Raw genomic sequence first — 25,953 nt, forward strand, 5'->3', positions numbered from 1 at the left:
GAGAGCCCTAGCTATTGCCGTGGCCATCACTGATCAAAGAGGAACTGCCTTGGGGAAGTGGGTGGCATAGCCAATGATTACCAGGACAAATTGATACCCTGCCTGACTGCGGGGGAAGGGTCCTGCAACGTCCAGGGCGACTCTGTCAAAAGGCTGCCCTGCCAAGGGCAGGAGTACTAATGGGGCCTTTGTGGGCTTTGCCCTCCCCCTCCCATTTTCTGACACTTGGGGCATTCTGTGCAGTACTTTTCCACCATCTTATAGAGACTGGGCCAGACAACCCATCACTTCAGGCGGGCTTCTGTTTTATCCCATCCTAGATGTCCCCCCATGGGAAGCATGTGTGCTACCCTTAGTAAGTCCTCCCAATACCTTTGGGGAACCAAGATCTGCCACCTTTCCCTCCCATCTTCCTTATCCTCCACCCAGTACAAGATGCTCCCCTGCCTTATCTCAAAGCAAGGGCTCTGTCTCATCCTCCATGTGTCCACCACCTCATCCTCCTGTTTGGCCAGTTGGGACTGCCAGATGTTCTGGAAAAGGAGTTCCTGTCTCTGCTCCTCTTGGAAGTACCCGTCCCCAATGATCTTTTCCATGTTGAGATCTCCACCCCCTTCTTCCACAGGGATCCCAAAGCGGGCCGCTCCTGGGCCCTTCTTCTATTCCCCTCATTTCTTTGTAAGGACTTTAGTGACCACCTCCTCCAGGTGGGGCCAATCAACCCCTAGGAGCATAGGGCAGGGTAGGGTCTTGGTTAATCCTACCACAATCTTCTCTGTGCACCCCAGCACCGTGAGCCAGATTTATCAGCGTTTGTAGGTATAAGAGGCCCCATGGATGCAAACCGTGCTCACAGTGCTCTTGGGGCTTCCCAGGTGTGATGGTATGAGGTCTGCTCGTATCATTGACTGTGAGCAATCCATGTCGATGACGGTGGGGATGATGGTATCCCCCACCTGGACTTTGACCACTGGCTTGTTCTGGTGCCCTGGTCCCTTGTGCCAGCTGAAACTGCAGTCCATCTTCTCATCATATGGGCTGTCTGTTAGCACCTCAACTTGGGCCCTTCGTGGACAAAACTGGGACACGTGCCCTTTCTCTCCGCACCTGTAGCATATTATTTCTCTGGAGTCCCAGGCTTGGGGTTCGCAACCAGGAGCTTGGGAGTTCTCCCCCCTCCTTCCTTGGCTGGGTCCTGCCAGGGGGGTGCCAGCCTCATCCCTCCAGAACGCTCCTTCCTCGGGGTATGCTCTTTTCCCTTGGCATAATCCTTGGCTAACCGGAGAGCCTCCTCCACTGACTTAGGCTGGTAGTGCCATACCCAGCATTGGGTGTTGCTTCTGAGGTCAGTAAAAATTTGCTCCATGACAGTGAGATCCACCACCTCATCTATCATCCTGGTTTCTGGTTGCAGCCACCGCTCTACTAAGTCTCTGAGGGTCTCAGCTAACCGGCATGGGCAAAGAACCTCAGCCCCTTTCTAGGCCCGGAACTTCTGGCAGTATGTTTCTGGGAAGATCTCAAGGCAGTATAATATAGCCTATTTTACCTTGTGGTAGTCCCGGGACTCAGGCGTGGTGAGGGCCCGATAGGCCACTTGTGCTGGCCCAATGAGGGGGGAGCCTATGCATACCGCCCAGCTGCTGGGGTCCCATTTGGCAGCTATGGCCATCCTTTCAAAGGCTTCCAGGTATGCTCTGCGTCATCTTGTGATGACCTGGCCACTTCCCCTTCTCCGTGCTTCAGCTTCCTGAGTCCGTACCTGCACTATCTCCTCCAGTTGGGCTTGTTGCCCCTGCAGGAGTCGCAGGATGATGCTGTGCACTTGTTGCCAGTCTGTCGGTGCTTGGGTATCCATGGACTCCATGGCTCCTTGGGTTCCCAGCCAATGCACCAGTTTCTGTGGGAGGGTCGCTGTGTCTATCTCAGTTCCCCTCAAAACTCACCTGCCATGACTTTGCTTGAAAGGGAAAGATGTTCAGTATTAATATTTGTGTTTTCTCCCCCTCCACAGACCACCCAGATGATTAACTTCTTGGTGCTCACTTTATTTGTATAAGGGTTACAGTGTTACTTCCCCTGTGCTAATTGCCTCATAAGTGGGAAAGTGATTAACGTTCCAATTAACTCTTGAGCCGGGGAGTCTCCCGGCTACATTAGTTAATTTCTGCCCAGGCCAAGCTCTCGCCACCAATTGCCTCATTGACGGGATGTAGAGCTTACCATCAATTAGCCCGGCAGAGGGGCATCTTAACTGTGGCTTCCCACGTCTGGGGCTGAACCTGCCGTGTGCCCCACCTGCTTGGTGAGGGGAGACGTTTCACATGATTTTCCTCTTTCTGTGCACAGCCCCAGAGTCTCCTGCCTCAGGGTTCTTTCCTCCACATGGCTCTCCAAGACCCTGCGGGTTCTTCTCAGTTTACCTGTGCCGACTACAGGGCTCGGGTAGGTGTCCCCGCTCCTTACGTGCAGGCTGCGGCATCCCCACGTCCCTGATCCCTGGCTCTCCTCTCATACCAGCTGTCCACTTCTCTCTCCATCTTTTCGTGGTCTTCTCCAATTCCTCCAGTGCCCGAGGGCGAAGTACAGTCCCACACAGCTGGGCTTATGAAGGTGGTGGCGGGCATAATTACCCTGATTTTCCTAAAGTGTGCGAACTCCCTTCACCTGCATCAAGTGCTCCACGCGGTTACCCGAGTAACGTGGCTTCTACATAAGCCCGTTACAACACACACACACACACACACACGCACACACACACACACACATATACATACATATATATGCACACATATGTAATGTAAATTATATATATATATATATATATATATATATATATATATATATATATATATATAAAATTATACAAACACACACACATCGTGAACTGACTTATTCTTCATACAACCCTATTAAACATATATCAGTGCAAAAACTGGCCTCAGGGTTTGCAGGAATTCATTCCACCAGGCAGGTGCCAATCTGCAATTAACTCATGCCCACGTACGAAGACAACACGGTCATCTGTTAAACCACATACTGTATATGGGCACAGTGAGCAGAACCGTTTGCTCCTTCTGAAGGCTCTAACCACTTGAGCTAATAGAGATTCTATTTTAATTTAATGGGAATGTGTTTTTTGGAGCAGAAGATCATGAATTCTATTTCCCACGCCACGCAGGAATGGATGTCCAGCCACCATTTTGTGACTGTACTATCTTGGTGGAGCCAGGTGCCATTGTTTTAAAGATCTAATGCCCTGTAGTATTTCTTTACTATAGGCATATGAACAAAAGCACTAAAAATTATCCCTGGCCTCACTAGATTTTACAAGATTATTTTCAGATGCATTTTTTATATTGATTTTGGTCTTAAGGAACGACATCCATACAGTAAAAATATACAAAATAGAATAATATTTGGTTACTAAACAAAGTGTGTACTTTTATTTTATATACATTTCTAATATGAGTATACCTGTCTAACTTTGAATGCTCTGTGAAGTAAATATTGTGATATTAAAAATATAAAAATACAAAAGAAACATAATCTGACTACATTTACCAACTGGCATAACATTTAATCACAACTGCATTAAACAATAATATAAAATATCCATATTTCCTTCCTTATAGAAAAGATAGATTTAGCAAAGTGGCATCATATAGACTAAACCATTCAGATTTGTAGCAAACACAATGCCTGTTTTGTTATTTGTTTTCAAAGTTTTATAGCACTAATGCTTCTGTTTATGTCAAGATTAATAATCAACAGTTGCAAACATATTTCAAACAACTGGAGACTAAAGTGGAAACAGTTCATTTCAATGCATGTGTGTGCGCACACATCAATGTAACTATTGTGTTTGAATTAACATTGAGAGGTCACATTTTTAAAATTAGTTATGTTCTGCAAACCATATTTCAAAGGATTAAAACCATATAATCCTCTGCTATTTCCTTCAATTGATTAGCAAAACAACATTCCTTTTAGGTTATTTATATTCTGGGAGGGCGGTTTTTAAAAATGTTACATTCTTGCCGCCAGTCAATAAAAATAATTTAGTACCTGCAGTTCAGAGTGTAAATTGAAACTACAAAAGCATTCTTTTCTTCCAGAGGTATGCTCTATACCAAAGCAAAAAAGGTGAATTTCCATCATGTTGGTCTGCAAAAGGTTAATCAAACCCTCTTACAAAAGGATACAAGGAAAGTTTTCTTAGCATCATTACTATCTTAATCGTGTACATTTCTTCACTACAAAAAAAGTACTGTGATGCATTAAAACTACCTCATTAAAAAAAAAAATTCAACATTCACACCTCATGCAGCTTTACATATTTCTGGATACTGATAATAAAATGTTGAAATTCTCACCAGAAATGAAGTAACTGATTATGTGAAAAACATCCTGGCCCATCTAATAAATGGTATGCTGTTTCTTTTTACCATATATTTTAAATTTCTCACTTTCAAACTCCATCCTAAACACTACACTTCCACTTTTCAGTTTCCACTCCCATCCCTCTGTCCGTCCTACAAGTCTCCAGTCATAAAGCATCTATTTCCTTCTCTCTTGACCAAAGATTGCTTAGCATCTTTGAAAGAAGTCTGGAGAGTGCATGAATCTTCTACTACAACTTTATTTTCTCTTCATTCCACTATATTATAACATTAAACTAACTTAAGCTATTATAGTTTTAAGATGGAAGTTGATACATTTATGAATTGGGTTATATAATGTCACTGCTTGCAATAGCAAGGTACTAGATTTGATGACATAGGAATATCATACTTTAAGGGGCCTTCTATTAGGGCTGTGCAAAACAGGCCCTATTCGATTCGGATTCAGCCTGAATCAGGGGCAGTGATTCGATCCATTGATTTGGATCACTGTCCCTGATTTGATTCGGCTAAATCCGAATCTGGTGATTCGATGCTGATTCGGCAAATCAGCAATTTGGACGCAGGCACAACTTTAAAAGTTTTTCTACATACCTTAAGGTAGCAGGCATGGCTTGTGACTGCTGCAGTCTGCCAGGGAGTGCGTTGGGGGGCCCCTCATGCCTCCTAGGCTTGGCGACTGGCTGCAGGGGGACCCTGGGTGCCCCCCCAGACCCAGAAGGCACCAGTCACCAAGCTAGTGGGGCATGGGGACTTCCCCTGCACGCTCCCCGGTAGAACAGGAAGTGGACTGGAAGTGCTTCTGGTCCACTTCTGGGTCTGCTGCTGAGTGCGCTGGGGAGCCCCTTACACTCCTGTGGGACACTGCATCTGCTCCAGCACTGCAGCATTCAGAGCCCCTGCTACCTAGAGGTATGTAGAAAAAACATATAAAGCTGTATCTATGTCCGAATCTGTCTGAATTGATTTGGAAGGTTCCGAATCAATTTGGAGAGATTAAAAGGTCCTCTGATTCGATTCAGATTCGGAGATTTGGCCACCGTATTGAGCTGAATCTCCACCGAATCGAATCAGGGACCAAAGCTTTGCACAGCCCTACCTTCTATGTTCTCATTCAACCTTCTCTTTCGTTATAGATTACTCTATTTGTCATTTTGGATGGACTCTAACTACAAGAGGCTCTTCTTAATATTTAAAGTTACTCAAACCACACCAAAACAATAGCCAATTTTAATCTCACTGTCCCACCCAGCCTGTTCTGTATCCTCCTTCCCTGCATGGAAGAGAGTTTTGTGAACTCCCAACCACTTAACTTTCTTTTCCATTTTGCCTTCAAGCATTGAGTATGCAGTCTATTCCTGTTGCTTCAGCTTTCTCTTCTCCAGTTTCTATTCCAAACTCACTTACCTTTGTTTTAGTTTTTTTTGTATCACCAAAACTCTCAGTCTCTTTCGCTCTTTCCCACTCCCCCAGTGTCAACTGCCCCTTGGATTCTATCTTCAGTTCCTTCCTCTCTTCCCATTACATTGTTTGTCTGGTCACATTATTCATTCTTATGGTGTAAGCTGCTGACTTCAAAATCTGCCCTCACCTATATTTTTCCCCCTCCTGTTCAGTCTCACATCTCTTGACAGCTCTTGAATGTTTTATTATCACTGGAAATTCAGTGCAGTGAAACTAAACTGATTTTTTTTCTTCCAGTGCAACCTTTCCAATCACAAACATCAATTCCACTCTCCTATATCCTGTCCAGGTGTAGTATGATACTCAAATCTCCTCTCACATTCTCCTCCATATCTATGTTGACATATACTTTTATTTGCTCTTACCTTACAATGCTTCAAAGATCCACTATGTCTGCTCCTAATTAATGCATAAATCCTTCTGCTCTATGAATTCCACACCGCTTGCTACTGTTCTCCAATCCACCCAAAATGCTAATGAAAAATTCCTCTCTCTCCATCCTATTGTGAAGACCTGCTTCCCCTTGTTTTTGCTGGCATCAGGTTCAAGCTCCTGTTCCTCACTTTCAAGACTCTAAATGCCCCTTCCACATCTCTGTCGGCTCTAAGACCCACCTTTTCTAACTCACACCTATAATGACATGGAAGAAATTATCCCTTATATTTAGAAGGTAAGAGCCACAAAACAGCCTCTATTCAAATTCCTGCTGAACAGTCTTCTTAAAATAAACCTTTCAATCAGAATCACCAAAATAAAGATATTAATAAAAGAGAAAGAAATACACAAAGTATTTTAAATCACCTTTGAGTCCAAAAGAAACTCTGTGCTCCAAGGAGCTGTAGTCCCTACTGTCACCTTCCTATGGTGGCTGCCATTCCACTTTCTCACTCACGATATTTTCTTTTTATGATTTTTTAACCTCTTTTCCATTTTAGAAAGAATACCATGTTTAGCTTATAAAGTATAACATGACTGTGCCACTCATTTATTATTAATAATTTCTTCTTTTTTTTCTCCAAATGTTTAGAACCAAGCTATTTTTTAAAGAAAAAAAATAGGAACATAACTTCAAAGAATCAGGAAAATAACAAGGAATTTAATTTGAGAAAGTAAGAAAAAAATAAACTTGATCTGTTAAATAAGTTTGGCTTCCAATAAATTTGATCTCTTCCATGTTAGTGTCTAATTACGGTTTGATTTGCAAAGATGCTAAATACGGCAGTTTTCCTTCTCTGACTTGGGCAGGAGTTGTGGTGCTCAGCACCTCCCATCATAAGACAATGAATCATTGTAAAAATTTGGCAAATATATTTTTTTACTTAGTAGGAAGACCTCAAAATGCCAGCTACAATAAGGCAATCCTTTCTCCTTGGTTAACGGTGTGCATCAGATACCATTTTACCTATTAGATGCCTAAGTGCAATCCTATTTCACTTTCTTCAAATCGCTGAAAAACTATTAACACCCTCTATTTTTGTTACATGTTACCACCTTAGGCTTAAACCTAAGTCACAAAAAACAGTGGGGAGGGGAAAACCCCATTCATGTTTCCTCAGGGATTCAAACAGGGTGGAAAAAGATCATACTTAGGCACTTAGGTGCCCAATAAAATAAGATTTGGCTCTATATTTCTCCATTTGCAAATTTAATTTTCTGCTTACATATGGGTGCTTGTCTAATCTATTCCTACACTGGATAGAATTTAAACCTAATATTTTTCTTTCTGTGTTGTACATATAAGCCAATAAATCTCTTCTTTAGTACAGTAACATCATTTTTACTATTTGGCAAAAATGTCAAATACCATAGCCTCTTGTAGCAAATAGAGTTAAATACATAGAACATCCAGTTTATTTTTGGAGCAAGTAAAATATACTTTTAGCCAAAACCTGAATTTCAGTTCTTAACTGTGTCAATAAGTGCATCATAAACGAGGTCAGAACGAGAATCACTTTTCATAAAAAATAAGTTCTAACGCACAACTAGCTTGAGTTAAAATTTCCCCAGGTAGATTCTGTTTTGTTTCTTCTACTCAATGCTTTAATCAAAAATTGTTCTCTTCCCTAGCTAACTATAATGCATCTTCCCATGGAATACATCAAAATATGGGCGTTTCTAATTACTCTGAATTGGAGCACAGTCAAGAAGATTTTCACTCCACACAAGGTAACAATTTGGGTCTAAATTAGTGAGTTATGAGAGCCCATTTTTGCTATGTAGTTAAAGTGAAAACTCTCCTTTCCACTTATATTTTCTAAAATGACTAACCTTTTGGTATAGAGTGTTGAAGTTAGAATAAGACAACTCAAAACCCCACCGATATCTAGAAGAGCAGGAAAAGGTTGCTGGATTTGGGCAGCTGGAGAGAGAAAAGGACACAGCTGAAGATAGTGTAGTGACAGCAGCATGGCTCCCTTGAGAAGGAGAGAAAGAGGAAACAGTTAGTGAAGAAATGCTAAAAGAACAAAAGGTAAATTAAATGAAAAGAAAAGCAGCTGGGAAGTGAGACAGGTAGAAAAGAAAAATGAACAGAGTAAAGTAAAACACCAACAGAAAGTAGAATGGAAGATGTGCAAGGCAGGAAAGTGGAAGTGAAAGAAATGCAGACAAAAAAACCTAAATGTGTTTACTTTTAGCAGTCATATTTCGTATTGCAGATATATGAAACTCACTAGAGCCCTGTATTGGATCTAGACCACGGGGTTCATTCAGGGCTGGATCCAGCCTGGGGAGTGAGGGCTGCCATGGTGGAAAGCACAGCAACAAGGATTCCAGTGACAGTGTGAGTCCAGCAGCGGCAGCAAGCCATGCTTGCCACCGATGGCCGTTTTCAGTGGGGACAAAAGGCCCCAGACTCTGTGGCAGGCTGTGCCCCCACCCCTAATTTCTGTGGCTTGATAACCCTTATCTTATTGCAATGAGGGACTGATGTGGTTGAAATCTTTACTATATTTTATTTCAATGTAAGCATTATTTTTCTCTCTAACATACAGAATTCTTACCTCCAAAGAAGGAATTAATTAATTCTGGTGAGGAGTAAACAGTTGGAGAAAAGAGATACTACTATATAGAAGTAGGTAACTTTTCATTGATTTGGGATTTGAGAGTTCAAGCTGTGACTGGAAAGGCAGGGGACTGGATCATTCAGCTTTTAAGGGCTAGTTTCTCACTTAAACATTTTGATCATTGCTGAATTTTACAAGGCTGTGATCTCATATTTTATAGGACCCAATTTTGCTTGTAATTGGCTGGAAAACATCCAAATGATAACCAGAAACCTAAATGGACCATAAGAAATGGTACTAGAGATTCAGTATATGGCATCCTTGCCTATGAATCACTAAACCAGTGCTCTAACCTTATTATTGTTGCAAAAAGACAGGAAACTATTGTGCTAGACACAGTCCAAAAACATTACCCTTGTATTGAAGCATTTACAATCATATAATTTATTATCTAAGAATGGTGTTGACACTAGTGTAAGAAGGTGTCTTCTTCCAGCTGAGGTGTGAAACCAAGGTTCTTCACATTCAGAAGACACTAAATATACAGCACTAATATTCTCACCCACACACCCAAACCAAGGATATTAACCCCAGTGGTCTGGTCAAATTTCAAATTCAATAATTACATTCTTCTACCAAAATTTCCACTGCAGTATGTACTAGATACTGTATTTTTTACTTCCTGTCCTAAACCATTATGTGGTAATGCTGTAGGTTTTAGCTTTGCAGTGATGTTTTTGCCTTTACTATCCTTCAATGGCTCCTGGTTCACACTGCTAATCAGATCTGGCCTGTCTCAGAAGACAGAGGATAACTGCACAGGACTGAGATACCTTTCTCCTAGATGAAGGGCAACAAAAAGGCACATGCACAGGCAAGTGCATCTCTAAAGCAACAACTAATTTAAACAATCTAATATTTCCGTAATATAAGTAAATAACGATCTTGAAATTTCACTTCTACTTTCTAGGTGCTTGTACATCAGACAAGCATCTCTTTCCCCACTTCTATTCACTAATTAGACTTCATGCAATGGTGAAATCTTTGTACAGTACATGTGCTTTATATCCCAAATCAGTTCTCAGTACCAAGTCCCTGGGCAGAACTCTGATGGCAAAGGTTTTCAAACATGTGGAATCAGTACTCTACTGTAGCAAAAATGCAAGCTGCATTTGGGAAGGTCTGGAACAGGGATGATACCAATGGATCTGAAGCAATGCTGCTCCACCAACTGTTCCCCATGGAATGAAGGCACAAGTGCTACGGGAGTTACCAAAATCTTGATGCTGCATTAATGGTCCCAGAGTAGCTTTATTGCCATACTTCAGTTGGAGGCAAAAGCATTCTAACTCCCTGTTCACTCATTCTTCAGTATGTTGCCCTGGCCATTTTACAGACCATAGTATTTCTAAGACTTAGTCCACCATGAACCGCAACATGTAAGATGGAATTCAAGTATGAGACCCAGAAAAATGAAAACTGTTACCATGACCTACAAAGAGATGGCTCCAAATAGCTCATCTCACTAGCATTACCACTCTGAAATCAATGGACCACTGTTACGTAACACATAGGCCAGTTCACAGTGGCTCTGGCCTCCTGTATGAAGGCTGGATGTAGTTCAGCATCTTATTTAATTTTATTGCAAAGCAATAACATCATGTAGTGGTATGGTTTGCCATATATTTTTGATGACCCATTGAATAAAACATTCCAGTAATTTTTCTGGGCTTCAATTAAAGAACAAATTTGAAAAAGATTCACAATAAGCAACAGTTTTGTTATCTTTCAGTTTAACAACATAATTATCAGAGCAGGTGAGAAATAAAAAAATAATAGATAACCTTGACAGAACAGTTCACATTTTTTAGAAAATCAACACAATACATTGACAGATTATAAAACCCAATACTCAATTCAGTTTCTACTTAGAGATATGAAGATAGTAAAAAAAAAATCTTTAGGTTGTTTCACATTTATCAGAGTAGAAAGAAGGGCATTTGTACAAATGCATGCACTGCAATGCCAAGCACTTTTAAAAGTGCCCGGAGCTGTGGCGCATGCATTTGTATAAATGGCGAAATGCGCATCAGTGCTGAGAAAATGGTGGTGACACGTTTTTTAACTAAAACACGTGTAAGGTGTTTTAGTTCAAAAGTGCACTGCCGCCATTTTCTGCGTTCTGATGTGCATTTTGCTGTTTATAAAAATGCATGCAATGCACAGCTGCATGCTAGCTTGCATGCTTCACAGACTTGATTCATAGAGCCTGCTCCGATGTGCTAGATTTCTGGCGTGTCAGAGCAGACAAAGGTATGTGTGTAAATGCCAGAATTGACTATGATTACATCTTTCTTATATTATTTGGGAAAAATAAAATACTTTGGAAGTAAAAGAAAAATATTTTTAGATCGATACCTTTTGTAGATGCATTACATACATTTTTCTTTTTTAAGTTTTCCCATCTACAAACCAATCCTTTATTTCTAGAATCAAACCACTAATTAATCAAACATTTATATAACTGAATTGTTGACTTACATGGTAACTCTTCAGTCTAACAAAATCAACTTTCATGGAGATGAACCGTTCTGAATTTCTACTGAGATTCTTAATGTGCTCTACAAGGTCAGCACAGAACTTGTAGCCACCTTTAAGGACGCAAAGAACCACGATGTCATTGTCTCCAATGTCTTGGGCGATGTCTTTGGCCAGGCGCTCTGTCCTGAAGTAAAAATTAAGGATAAGCATAGCATAATATGCAGATTCTCCAGCATAATATACTTTCCATGTAGTTACAGAAAAATGAACTCAGACAAAATTTATCTAAAGCCCATGCCCAAAATTTATTTAACAGCCCAAAATTTATCTAAAAGCCAAGTTCTAACTGATTTCAGCAGACCACAAAGAGGGTGCTGTAAGAAAGAATGGGCACCTATACACATGCAGCGAGGATGCTCTGATGCTCTGCAATTATAGCACGTTGGATTAGACTCAATTAGTTGAGTCTGCTGGAGCATGGTAATTCCCACAGTCTAGCAGACTCCAGTGTCACGTGCATCAGCGTCCCCGCATTGACAAATGATGGCAAAGGTGCTTTAACTAAAGCTCATTCAACGAGCTTGCACCCACTCACCCCCATTCCTGGAGCACATGTATAAATACCCAATCTGATCAGTCATTGCAAGATTCTAAATGCGTATAATCACACAGGCTAGGACTTCTCATTAGGCATATTCCTCTAATTATATAAAGAGAATAAGATACAGCAATACATACATATGTTATAAGGGAATTGGAAAGACTTTCAGGGTGATCAACAAACTTGGCCTTACACTATCTCATCAGACATTAATTGAAAGTATTTCCACCATCACACCTTTTCATGCTAATTGCTACCTAACAGTTATTGGTTAAAAAATGCTATATAAAAAGGAGGAATATCAGAAATGCTTTAAGTAGAGTAGGATAAGGAAAAAGTCACACCTACATTTTAATAATAGATGTAAAGACTTAATACATACAGACTTATTTAAAAATCCCAAAGCACTTTGCAAAAAAAGACTACAATATCTCTGTGTTAGAGCTGAAAGAAAGCGAGATGCTGCCCAAAGTCACACAGAAAAACAGCAGAGACAGGAAGAGTCAAGATTATTCAGGATTAATTTGGGGATTAAGGTTCTTACAATATCTACATTCTAACTGATAAAGTCTCCTTTAAAAAGCAAAATGTAGCATGTGAGAAATAATATACCCAGTTTTTCAGTAGGATAAAGATTTTGGCTTAAAAAACTAATGATTTTGGGTGCCCCATTTTTAGCAAGGACATAAGTGCCCAGCATTTCTGGAAATCAGGTCTCTACGTTGTCTCACATTGCTGGGCACCTAAAACAGTTACATTTTTTCATGTTAACTTCAATTTCTAACATCTAGCAATGATGGTTTCTGACGAAGATCGAATAGTGTCTTGCTCTACTACAGATCAGTGTAATTTGAGCTAGAAAGCAACAACAGAGTTTAAACCCCATAGATATTCGGGACGTTAAATCAGGTTCAAAATGGCCATCCAATTTAAACTTAGCTTGGCCTGGTACCGACTTTACACTTACAGACCCCGTCTCAATGAATGGAAATTAGTCTAAACCTGTAACTGTACAGAAGTTCCGTGCACACAAATCAATCTAAAAATTGCAGGATTCAGTTTAAGACAAACCTGGATTTATGTGGTATCAAACTTATTTGATTTAGTTCAAACTTGTGCATGGAACTTCTGTCCACTTTCCCTGCACAGCCCCACCTCCCTCCCCCTGAAACCTGACTTACCTGATGTTGGGCAGCCATTTTGAACCGATTTAACTTTCCCCTATCGCCCCCGAATGTCTGTACTTAGCCCAAATGTATAACTGCATCTTATTTGAGAGGAAGGATAAGCATTCCTAAAATGGGAGTTGATATTAACTGATACTACAATAGAGGAACGAATGAATTCAACATTGACTGGAGAAAGATAATAAAGGGAAGTTGACTGATACCTGTTCTCACAATCATTTGACATGAGGGCATATGAGTGGATGGATCTCTTCACAGTGAACCCAATATCATAAGATTTTAAAACATTCTATTATGATAGATTTTTTAAATCATCTTTTGGGAAGTTCTAATATCCCCATTATTTGTAGCAAGCCTTTGAAATGTATGGCAGTAGGAAGGGGAAAAGACTCACAGGCTAATGATACCTTAGGAATTCTATTTACCAACATGTTGATAAAAAAAATCACCAATTCCTTACTTTAATTTGTGCATTTTAGGAAAAATACCAGTATCCTGCCAAAATAATAACTGAAAGCAAACTGAAAGCTGAGTTTTTATACATTTGCATGCAATCTTTAACTACATGACCCAGGATGCTTTTTTTTTTTCTGATTAAAAACATCCCAAATTCTCTGATTATCACCGCCCCCCAACAAAATCCACATTTTTCCATGTTTAAACAAAACCTCACTCTATATTATCTGGATTGATATGGAATTTTGTTTTAATCATGGGAAAATATGGATTGGGGAGAGGGTGTTAAAATCAGAGATTTTTGGTTTGGTTTTTTTTAATCAGAGAAAACCGGGATCTTTGATGATCATATAATAACTTTTCTACAGTACTCCTATTTCATTCTGCACATAGAATGGCTATGAAAAGTGGATAACTAAGTCTGCAGCAGCAACTGTAAATCTGACATTTCTCAGCTTTCAAGTGCTCGACTTTCAAACCCAGTAATACTCTTTTATAATACTCTTTATTGCATGCAACTTTGCATATAGTTTGTAGGTGTCCAGCTGCATATCTATAAGCAAGACCACAAAATACTGCAAAGTATTTATTTATTAATATTCAAACCACACATACCTGTCAACAATAATACCATGAGGTATGAGCACATATTCCAGATCTCCATAATAGTGCTGTGGATAAGTGAATAAATCCAAACTGTACCCTGGCCAATCATCTGAAATCTGCATATAGAGTAATAACATTAGAATACTTTGTTTTATTCAATATAAGAAAATGTGCCACATGATAAATACTAGACTACACCCCTCCATACTCAATTTGACATTAGTTAGAAGCTCCGATTAGTGCAAACATTTCTCACATTCAAAATGGTATACATTTGAAAAATCATGTGATCAAAGGCACAACATAATTGCTACCCAACTGCTTCATTTTTGTCTATTAGTCCATTTCCTCCTAAAACTACTTCTACAAATAAAACCTATTGAATGGCTTTAGGCTAGCATTCTTCAAAAATCTGCCACAAAAATGTTGTGAACTTATTCCCCAACTCAAATGGGGAATGCAGAGGGGACAATATTTAATATTGGACCAGTAACAGGATTAAAGTTTGATGCATCTGATAACTTTAAAAATACTGCCAAACTAAAACTGTGAGTGTTATACATACTATAGGTGATGACAAGAGTCTCAGATGCCTAATGGGATCCAGAATTTAAGAACTGAGACTTTAACTTTGTGCTATTTTAGCAACAAGAGCAAGAGGAAGGTCAGGGAAAGTATGGGTCCCTTACTGAATGGGGGAGTCAACCTAGTGACAGATGATGAGGAAACGGCTGAAGTACTCAATGCCTTTGTTATCTCAGTCTTCACAGGCAAGATCAACTCCTAGATTACTGCACTGGGCAGCACAGTTTGGGGAGAAGGTAAAAGAACAGGTTAGGGACTGTTTAGAAAAGTTGGACATGTAAAAGCTCATGGGGCTGGATGCAATGCATCTGAGGATGCTGAAGGAGTTAGCTGATATGACTGCAGAGACATTGTTCATCTTTGAAGACTCGTGGCAACCAGGGGCGGTCCCAGACTATTGGAAAAGGGCAAATATAGCACCCATCTTTAGGAAAGGGAAGAAGGAGGATCCAGACCAGTCAGCCTCACCTCAGTCCCTGGAAAAATCATGGAGCAGGTCCTCAAATAATCTATTTCTAAGCACTTGAAAGTGGAGAAGAAAGTAACCAGGAATAGTCAGCATGGATTCACCAACAGTAAGTCATGCTTGACCAATCTGATAGTTTTCTATGATGAGATAACTGGCTCTGGGGATGCAGGGAAAGCAGCGGACATAATATACCTCAACTTTAGCAAGGCTTTTGACACTATATCCCACAGCATTCTTGCAAGTAAGCTGAGAAAGTATGGGTTGGATGAACGGATTGTAAGATGGATAGAAAGCTGGCTTGATTGTTGGGCTCAACGTAATCAATGGTTGAATGTCTAGCTGGCAGCTGGTATCAAGTGGAGTGCCCCAGGGGTCAGTCCTGGGCTGGTTTTGTTCAGTATCCTCATTACCTATCTGGAAAATGGGATGGGTTGTACACTCAACAAGTTCACAGATGACACCAAGCTCGGGGGTGTAGTAGATACGCTGGAGGGTAGGGCTAGGATTCAGAGTGACCTACAAATGGGAGGATGGGGCCAAAAGAAATCTCATGAGGTTCAACAAGGACAAGTGCAAAGTCATGCACTTAGGACAGAAGAATCCCATGCACTGCTACAGAGTTGGGACCAACTGGCTAAGCAGCAGCTCTGCAGAAAAGGACCTGGGGATTATAGTGAACAATAAGCTGGATATGAGCCAACAGTGTGCCCTTGCTGCCAATAAAGGTAATAGCATACCGGGCTGCATTAATAGGAGCCCTGAAAGCAGATCGAGCGAACTAATTATTCCCCTCCACTTGGCACTGGTGAGGCCACATCTGGAGTAGTGTGTGCAGTTTTGGGCCCCCCCAGATATACAACCTCAAACATCTTGACTTTCTTCCTTCCAGTTTGGACACATAAATATCAACGAGGAAAAGAACAGCTTTTTGGGGTACAATATCTGAATGACATCTTTGCTGAACAATCTTTCAGATTGAAGGAAAAAAAGTCTTTGAAAACAAACAGGGCATGTAGATATACCTGTTTATGAAGGATTAATGCTTCTTCATTTTAATAATTATTCAATCATTTTGGTTACTCAGTTCTATTATTAGTCTTGATGTGGCTTCTACCTTTCTCATTGATATATTTTTTTCTGCAGCCAGTTTGGTACACTAAATTATGCTTTGAAGAAATAATGCTTAGCTAATGATGGTAATTTTGTAACATAGTTTCTTAGATACACAACAGAAACTGTTTCCTGTAGAGCTTTGTCTTGTTCAAAATTATTATTTGTTGGCAATTAATATTTAAAGACAGCATAATCCAAAGACCATTGGTGTCCAGAGTTTTTCCACTGATTTTGATGGGCTATGGATCTGGTCATTAAAAAGAGCTACTCAGCTGTAGTCCTTTTTTCACAGGACAAGCAGTTACTAAGGGTATGCAAAGAGGGCCCTATTCGATTCGGATTCGGCCGGAATCAGGGACAGTGATTCGATTAATTGATTTGGATCACCATCCCTGATCCAATCAGCCAAATCTGAACCTGAAGATTTGATGCTGATTCGGAGAATCAGCGATTCGGACATGGACACAGCGTTAAATGTTTTTTCTACATATCTCTAAGGACTAGTGTGGTTTGTGAATGCTGCGATGCTGGGGCAGCCTCCATGTGCTCGGCGGTGAACCTGGAAGTGGACCGGAAGTACTTCTGGTTCACTTCGGGGTCTGCCAGGGAGTGCACTGCCCCCCTCCCTCCTCCGGCTCAGCGATCAGCTGTGGGGGGACTCTGGTTATCCCCCCCCAGACCCAGGAGGCACCAGTCATTGAGCCGGGGGAGAGTGAGGGGGTCCCCCTGGCATACTCCCCAGAAGTGGACTGGAAGCACTTCTCATCCACTTACAGGTCTGCTGCTGAGCATGCTGGGGAACCCTCCATGCTCTTGTGGGACACTCTATCCGCCCCAGCATCGCAACATTCACGAGCCACCTGCTACCTAGAGGTATGTAGAAAAATCATTTAAAGCTGTGTCTATGTCCAAATTGCCAAATCTTTCTGAATCAATTTGGAGGGTTCTGATTTGATTCAGATTCAGAGATTTGTCCACCAAATTGGGTTGAATCTCCACCAAATCAAATCAGGGACTGAAACTTTGCACAGCTCTAGCAGTTACATCCATCCTGACAGTTGTGTTATAGTAAAAAACAAACAAAAAAACTTTACAACTGCAAAAGGTCCAGAAAACTTATCTGTAAGTCTTCTTCAACTCTAATTTAAATTAATCTATTTACAGGGGACTTATACTTTAACATTTTTTATCGACTTCAAGACGCTTTGTCTAGTTATGGAGCCTAGGAGCAGACTAAAAAAAAAAATCAAAACTGATCCAAAAATGATTTAAAAATAACAATCTTTACTGAAGTTACGATAGATCTTTTTACAGTCAGTATTGCATTCTAATTCTTCTATCAACCATTCTGTTTCTTTCCCCAAATCCACTCTTACCAGTGAAACAACACAAACTGTATCATCCTATAAAGATCCCTACTGATTACCATTTTAATGGGAAATCAATAAACCTTCTATAGCTGTTCCTTTCTCTTTAGATACATAGCCACCTACCAATAACAGGCCTTGTGAATGAATTCTTTGGAACTGATCTCACAAGGTCCCTTCCAGCCCTAAACTTCTGTGAATCTGTGACCCTACTTCTCATTAGATGCAAACACAGCTACAGCATTAAAGAAGAAATACTATAACATGATTTTGAAGAATCTCCACTGGAATCCCTACTTTTCAGGCCATAGTAATTTTCAATAAAGAAGGGCTGAAAGATTTCTATGCTTGTTCTTAGACAAATGGTGAATTAAGAATATATAAAGAAAGAACCTAAAGGAAGAAACTATAGCTCATTTAGTTGTTGTCAGTTATGTAAGTCTGAAGAAAGGTTTGCCATGCTTTTCAAAAACATATTAATAGTAGAGTAAGTAAAACAATTAAGTTCAAGCATGACACGTATTGTATTCAAATGCGGAACAGCGTGCCAGTAATTGTTGAGGAATAAAAATTGTTGAGGAAATATATTACATGACAATCAGTCTGAAAGCATGATATGTCTGAATGTAATCACTTAGGACATCTGGAACAAAACTACAGGAATACCTTATTATGCCATGAAAACACACTGGACCGAAAGAACTCTTAGAAGGGAGTGGAAAGTGGTAATCTGTCAAAAAATAGGGACTCTCTCCTTGTATCTGACACACACAGGCAGTATTTATTTACAGCAGTTAAATTTCATTGCAGTATACAACACAGGTCTGGTTCCACTTTCATGTAAACTGGTAGGCTGGGGCATCAAGCAATCTTCCAGAAGAATATGAGAACCGTAACAACGTCGTTATCTTTGTAAATGGCACTTATCACAGCAATTACCATCCGGCTACCCAGTCTGTAAATGAAAGTACATTAACAGCTCCTCCATGCATTATAGCTGCAATTGTTTGCAATTACAACATGGTGACTTTTGGGCTATAGTCCAGAGCAAGGGTTAGCAACTCCTGGCATGCATGCCAGAGCCTGGCAGGTGGGAAATGGGCTGGGGCTGCACTGCTGCAAGGATCGGGTACCTCGCATCTCCCCTGAGCCCCAAGGCATGTGTGAACCTGCTGCCAGCAACGAGCTGGGCCGGCGCTCTGCAGACCTCAGCACAGAGGATTATAGCTTTCTCACCACCTGCTATGGGCAGCCTGGACTCCGTGGCAAGTGGCAGAGTCCTGCCCAGAGCCTGAGCCAGTCGGAAGATGCAAGCCAGTGCACTGAGATCTGAAGAGCCCTGCCCTGGCTCGTTGCTGGTGGCAGGTGCAAGCAAGGGACCTGATCCTTGTTGTGGCAGTGCAGAACCACCCCTTCCTCACTGTCTACCCCTGGGTGCGTGTGCACCTGCCGCCAGCAATTAGCCAGGCCAGGGCTCCACAGACATTGGTGCAGTAGATTCCAGCCTCCCAGCTGCCTGCCACAGCCAGCCGACTCTAGACAGGCCCCTGCCACCCGCCACGGAGTTTGGGCTGCTCACAGCAGGTGGCAGGGAGTCTGCAAGCTACTGAGGTCTGCAGAGCCCAGGCCCAGGTTGTTGCTGGTGGCAGGTGTGTGCGCAACATGGGTCGGACAGCAAGGAAGAGTCTGGGGCTGCGCTGCCACAAGTATTGGGCCCCTCCCCCCCGCTGTCCGGCCTCTTGCATGCCAACACGTGGACCCCCTGAGATTGGCCATGCACCCCTTGGAAGTGCCAGCTGCAAAACCAGTGCACTTCCGGTTTTGCCACTGGCTTGGCGATTGGCTGCTAGGGGTCCCCCACCATCTGCAATCTGGTGCCCCCCCCAGACTCAGGAAGCACCATTTGCCCATGCCTGGGCCTGAGAATTGTTTTGGAAGCTAATTAAGACACTGCTGGTAACACTACCATAATGCAACTGGAATACGATGATAACCTATTCCCTAGTGTTTTTACAGTGTAGATAAAAAATGGCTGTTTCTTAGAACGTCTTTGGAAACCTAGCTTCTTCGTCTGCTGTTATAAGCCCATAAATCCCTGGAACTTTACAAAACATGTAGTTTTAGACAATTTCAGTACACAGAAAGGGTAAAATGAAAAGAACTCAAAAGTAGGCTTTTATTATTGGGCCCCAAACCCATAGATAAGTGGATGACTAGCCTTTATTTAGGTGCTTCAGTGGATGCTAATACCTGAATATTTTGTGTATTTGGATCTACATTCCTTGTCACAGACCCTAGAGGTAATGCTCAAGACGATTCAACAGAGGCCTTGTTTTTCCTTAGAAACTACTAGTTTTGTAATGTGTGACACCTTTGCTAGTCGCTGCTGAGTTTGCTTCTACCACTCACAAACTGCAGTGCTGTAATCACCAGACTAATCTAGAAACCAGAGGTTTTTCTCTTTCTCCAGCAGCCAGCCAGGCACACACATGCAACATGGGGCGGAGAAAAACGCAGCGCAGGGCAGAGCAGAAAAGAGTTCGGTTTAAAGACAGGGAGACCGAGCTCAGGTTTGAGAGCAATGGGGCAGGGCTGATGAAGGAAGAACAAGCTGGCAGAGGGCTGATCACAGAGCGGGAAGGGTAGGATACAGCAGGGCAGGGCTGATGAAGGAAGAACAAGCTGGCAGAGGGCTGGTCACAGAGCGGGAAGGGTAAGATACAGCAGAGCAGATAACAAGCCGGATGTGGGGCTGGATCAGCGCAAAGCAGGATCACTGCAGAGATGCAGGAGGAACAAGCAGGGGGGCCAAGGCTTTGCACAGACGTCTGGCAGCACAAAGGCCAAAGCAAGAGGGAGGACGTGGCGGGAGAAATCAAGGACCTATCCAGGGAGAGGTGCGGGGGGAAGGGGGGGGAGCCCCAGGTCCCGGGGGGTTGGGGGGGGAGATGGGGGAGCGCTGGCAATGGGGAGGAAGGGGGGGGATGCAGAGGACGAGGGCGGCACCCCGGGGGCAGGGGCTGGGAGGAGGGGAGGGGAGCGCCTGGATGAAGGCAGGACAGGGCAGGGCAGGGCAGGGCTGAGGCAGGATGTGAGGGCAGCCCGCAGCCCAGGCCCGGCGGCATGAAGCTGGGGCCGCGGGAAGAGGCGGGGGAGGGGGGAGCTTCCATTTACCACAACCCCGCGGGCGCTGCCTCTCCGCGCCGCCAGCCCGCCCGGCCCGGCCATCTTCTCGCGCCCGCCCGCCCGGCCCGGCCCGGCCCAAGCGTGGGGACGGGGATGGGGCTGGGAGCAGGCGCCGGCCTACAACGTGGAGCCCAGCAGCTTCGGGCCGGCCCCGCCCCCAGATCCGGCCGGGGCGGGGCCGTGTCGCCCCGCCCCGAGGCCCCGCCCCGCCCCGCAGCGCTCTTCGCGCCGCACGGGGATGTGGGGGGTGGGGAGCGGCGGCACCGAACCCGGCCTAGGCCCGGAGGTGCCCGCTGTGGGGGTGTGTCGCCGCCGCCGCGCGCTCGCCCCTCCTGACACTGAGTGCACACCGGTCTCCCCGAGCAGCAGCCATTTTTGCTTGGGAAGAAAAAAGCCCTGCGCACGTGCGGACGCCTGCTGTGCCCGGGGCCCGGCCCAGGCGGGAGAGGCGGCGAACAGGGCAAGAGCATGTGCGAGGGCGCAGAAACGCCTTCCTGGGCGATCAGCGCCGCAGGATGCGTGGGAGTCAGCGCTCCCCGCACAGTCAATTTCTGGGGGCTGCTGAGAAGACAGGAAGCTCCTTTGCTCACATGCCTGGTTGTGGGCAAGCCCTCCATGGGAAGATGATCCCCGCAGGTCATTGATGGGTCTTGAGATAATTTAAGAATCCAGTTTTTGGGCCACACGTTTGCCACAAGCACTGCTGTGGGAGTCAGTACATCAGCTGTGTCTGTTCCTGTCTCTAGATACGTTGCCACCTGCCAGTAACAGGCCTCGTGAATGTAATTCTTTGGAAATGATTCAGCTAAGCTGCTCCAACCTGTTAGATATTCAGCTCTTGTTACGTTTGGGCTTCAAAAATTTCCACTTACGCTTGGAATCTCGTTACGCTGGAGTCTGTTGCCTCACAAATGCTGACGCAATGAAAATATTCCCAAGCTCCTCCCAGGGGCCCATGTGCAGAGCAGATAACAAGCCGGATGGGGGACAGGATCAGTGCAAAGCAGGACTGCAGAGATGCAGGAGGAACAAGCAGACCGGCAGGGGGGCAACGATGGCAGCACAGCAAGGATTTGCACAGGTGTCTGGCAACGTAAAGGCCACAAGGGCCAAAGCAAAAGGGAGGACGTGGGGGGAGAAATCAAGGACCTATTCAGGGAGAGGGTGCAGTGCGGGGTGGGGCAAAGCTAAGTGAATCTCAAAACATTTGTTACTACAAAAAATTCGCTACAGCAAACACGTTTTTCAGCCCTTGTCTGTATAGTATTGTATTGCTATACCAAGCAAAAAAAAAAGGTAACACCAAAATCTTAGACATTAACAAAACATGCTTTGATGAGATATATTAGGAGAGGGAAAAACAGTTCCTGAAGGGAGAAAAGTTGAAATTGGTAGAAGCAAGATCTGGCTGGGAAGAAATGCAGGGAAAGAAATTGGCTTGACTTGGTCTTAAACTATGTTTTGAACACTTTTGCATATAAAGAAATTTCAGTGCTATGAAATAAACTGGACTCTCTTTTGATCAGGCTGCCATCACATCCTGCCTGGTGTAACAAGATTCCCCCTATATTAGACCAAATGAAAATTATATCCATTTCTGTGTCTTGATTCCCAGCACCTAATTCAGCACTACGTCTGGAAATAAATCAAACCTTTGACTAAAACTTCTCTCACTCCTAACTTTTGTGACTGACTATACTATAATTTGTGTCTGCTGGTGCCGGTGCTATGATATACTTTTCATACATGGACGATGTTGTTTTGCCTACAAAGGCTTATAGTCCAGGAAAGGACGAAAACAAAAAAAAAGTACAAGAGAGGTCAGGTGGTCAAGTGGAGATTGGTTCTGTCCCATCAACCAGTCTTAAGTACACAATATCTTTGCTTTTGATAGAGAAGGTAGAAACAGCCTTACACACGCTCAACTATTACAGCAATTTGTAGATGTCATGTGGCTGGATGAGGAGCCGCCTGGCTAGAAGGGGCGATACTTAGAGGAGTTTAAGTCTAGTGACTGAAGCAAAGAAGCAGTGTTGCCAGGTGTACGATAATTATCATATTTGTGTGAAAATGTCAACCCTTGTACAATGTATAGCCAATAATGGTAAAAGTTTTCAAAATGTACCTGGCAGGGCACATTTGGTGCCTGCCACTTTAAGGGCCTGTGTAGGTAGCAGAGCAGCCTGTGGGTGACTGCACTCCCAGTTAGGAGAGTCACATGGCCAGCGGGAGGCCGCCTGTTTGGAAGGAGGGCCTAGCTGCTAGGGAATAAAAGCAGGCCCTGAGCAGTAGAGCTAGCAGTTGCTGTAAGGAGCTGGAGAGAGAACATTGTTTGGTTGGATCTGCTGCTCTCAGAACATCTGGAGGTAAAGAGCAGGAACTGTGGGGGCTGCAGTTATTGGGCCACAATTATTGCCCCTTGTCATGACCCAAAGGTCTGATTTTTTTTGTGTGCGCTTCGGCACTCGAATTATCCCCGTGGGTTTACAGCTTCATTGCACGGAGGAGTTCTGCTGCGCAGAGAACCCGCGTGCAAAGGAGAGTTCCCGCCACTTTGCAGCGGTCTTTGCAGGGTGCATTTCCTTTGCAACACAGAAATGCACGGTGCAAAGGAGTTCCCGCTCGTTGTATGCAAATTTGTGCCCCGCAATTGGCTAGTGCTAAATTATTCACATGTGGCGGCTAGTGATTGGCCTGCTAGCCGTATAAGAGGCTTGAGCAATTTCCACCCAAGCCGAAGAGGACTCCGCATCCATCTCGTGGGGACTCTGGGTGTGTGCGGCAGGGTAATAGAAACCCTGTGTGTTGCTCAGAGGAGTTTGGTGGCCTGATCCACCGCCCACCTCTTCCCGTCTTCGAACGGAGCCTGCTATAAGACGTACCGACGAGTTTTATGTGCGTTTGTCCTGGACATCCGGAGTTTTGTCTGCGTGGAGCCTAGCAAGCTCCACGTGATTGTTTGAGTTCTGTCTGCGTGGAGCCTTGCAAACTCCACGTGTGTTCGTGTTTTCTGTTGTAACCGCAACTCAAGCAAGTTCTCAGCCTGCACCGTGACCATCTCGGTGTAAGTAAACAATCTTAAAATCAACCGTTAAGTGTCTGTGCCTAATTCTAGCTCGGCGACCTCCCTCTCCGACCCGGCCTGCCCAGGCTACCGGCCACAGCCCGCATGCAGAGTGATGAAAAGGACCCGGGGCCTGACCCCGCCCGCACACCCCTAAGGCACATAAGGCCAGGAGGGCCATGATTTATTGCTAAAGGGGTAAATTGGGTGCAAGCTGGGCATGTGGAGAAATAGACAGTTGAGAGACTGGAGCTCACTCTAGGACCCTTGGGCATCCTCCATAAATATTAGGAGATCCATCAAGGCATAGTAGGTGAAGTAGAAAAGGGAGGATAGCCCAAAGAGCTGGAGTGGGGCAAAAGTTGCATAGCCATCGCAGGGCAGGGGGTGTCATGGCTACCCCTGGCTCTGCTACATTGAACAATGAGAGATTTGAATAAGGGAAAGTTGATCAAGTCTCTTCTTTGCATAGGTTACCTCTTACTCTCCACGGGGAGCGGTAAGCTTCCTACTTGCCACAGTCTGAGTCAGACACCAGCAGAGCCAAACACCAATCTCATACACTAACAAACAAACACACAATCCAAACATCTCAACGCACATGTGCGCACGCACGCACGCACACACACACACACACCTCTGCCATGACCACGCTCAAACACAAAACAGTGCCAAGATGTGGGGATTTCAAGGCCTCAGTCACTCCACTTTACTAACCAGACATCTGAGGTAAAGAGCCTGTCACTCCATATCAATCAAACCTCTGGGACCTCCTGCTGTGTCCAGCCAGGGGCATGGACCAAGGTGGTCAAGGGCCCTAAGGCCCGCCGCACCAAGGCCCCACCCCCGCCACAACTGAGCAACAGGTATGCACCTCTTGCTGCCCCAGCAGAGCCTGCTGAGTTGCCGGCCCCCACAGGCAACATGGGCCCAACTGCAACTCCCACCCCTGCTCTCCCCAAGACAAAACGTAAGGTGTTTGTTGTGGGAGACTCCCTCCTGAGGGGGACGGAGAGGCCAATCTGCCACCCTGACCCCTTAGCCCGGCAAGTCTGCTGCTTCCCAGGGGTCCGCATCCGGGACATTGCGGAGAGGATCCCCAAGCTCCTCAAACCCACAGACCGCTATGCCATGCTCCTTATTCATGTGGGCACCAATGACACGGCTCGGAGCACTCCCAGCCAGGTCATGAGGCGCTACAGGGATTTGGGAGCGGGGCTTAAAGGTCTGGGGGCACAGGTGGTGTTCTCGTCGATCCTCCGAGTCTCAGGCTATGGGCTGAGAAGGGACAGGAGGATCTATGTGGTCAACCAAAGACTGCGGCGCTGGTGTCGTCAGGAAGGCTTTGGCTTTCATGACCACAGCCCGCTCTTTGGCGAGAGAGGCAGCGAGCTGCTGGGAAGAGATGGTCTCCACCTCTCTCCCCTAGGGAGGAGGCTCTTCTCAGCCAGACTGGCTGACCTGCTCCACCGGGCTTTAAACTAAGCCCGCTGGGGGACGGGGGCACGACCGCCACTGCTGGCCCGCTGAGCAAATCTTGCAAAGCCAGCGGATCATGCCACTCAAGGGAGCCCGCCCCAGCCCCAGCCCTGGTAAAATCTGTGGGCAAGGAAGGAGCCCCCCAGGGGGCGCTTGCCTGCCTGTACACAAATGCCAGGAGCTTGGGGAATAAGCAGGAGGAACTCATTCTCCTGCTCAGTGCAAACAATTACGATGTCATAGGGATCACGGAGACCTGGTGGGACTCCACCCATGACTGGACCATGGGGATAGATGGCTATACCCTGTACAGGAGGGATCGTGTAGAGAAAAGGGGTGGGGGTGTAGCTCTCTATGTTAAGGAAAGCTACGCGTCCCTGCAAGCCGATATTGGCGACCAGGGTGGACGGCTGGAGACCCTCTGGGT

At 44.4% G+C, this 25,953-nt stretch overlaps 1 protein-coding gene across 1 annotated transcript in view; it reads right to left on the reverse strand.

Moving 5' to 3' along the window:
* The window catches only part of PRTFDC1 (phosphoribosyl transferase domain containing 1), a 66,856-nt gene extending 45,720 nt beyond the window's left edge, over window positions 1-21,136 (reverse strand). Inside the window, exons 1-3 of the mRNA XM_006258399.4 lie at window positions 20,972-21,136; window positions 14,273-14,379; window positions 11,414-11,597 (exon numbers count right to left, since the gene is read on the reverse strand). Coding sequence (XP_006258461.1) covers window positions 11,414-11,597; window positions 14,273-14,379; window positions 20,972-21,025 — 345 coding nt within the window. The 5' untranslated portion in view covers window positions 21,026-21,136. The remainder of the gene's footprint in view (window positions 1-11,413; window positions 11,598-14,272; window positions 14,380-20,971) is intronic.
* Window positions 21,137-25,953: the final 4,817 nt, after the last annotated feature.

The sequence above is a fragment of the Alligator mississippiensis genome, chromosome 5 (genome assembly GCF_030867095.1).
Source record: "Alligator mississippiensis isolate rAllMis1 chromosome 5, rAllMis1, whole genome shotgun sequence".
Taxonomy (NCBI): Eukaryota; Metazoa; Chordata; order Crocodylia; family Alligatoridae; genus Alligator; species Alligator mississippiensis.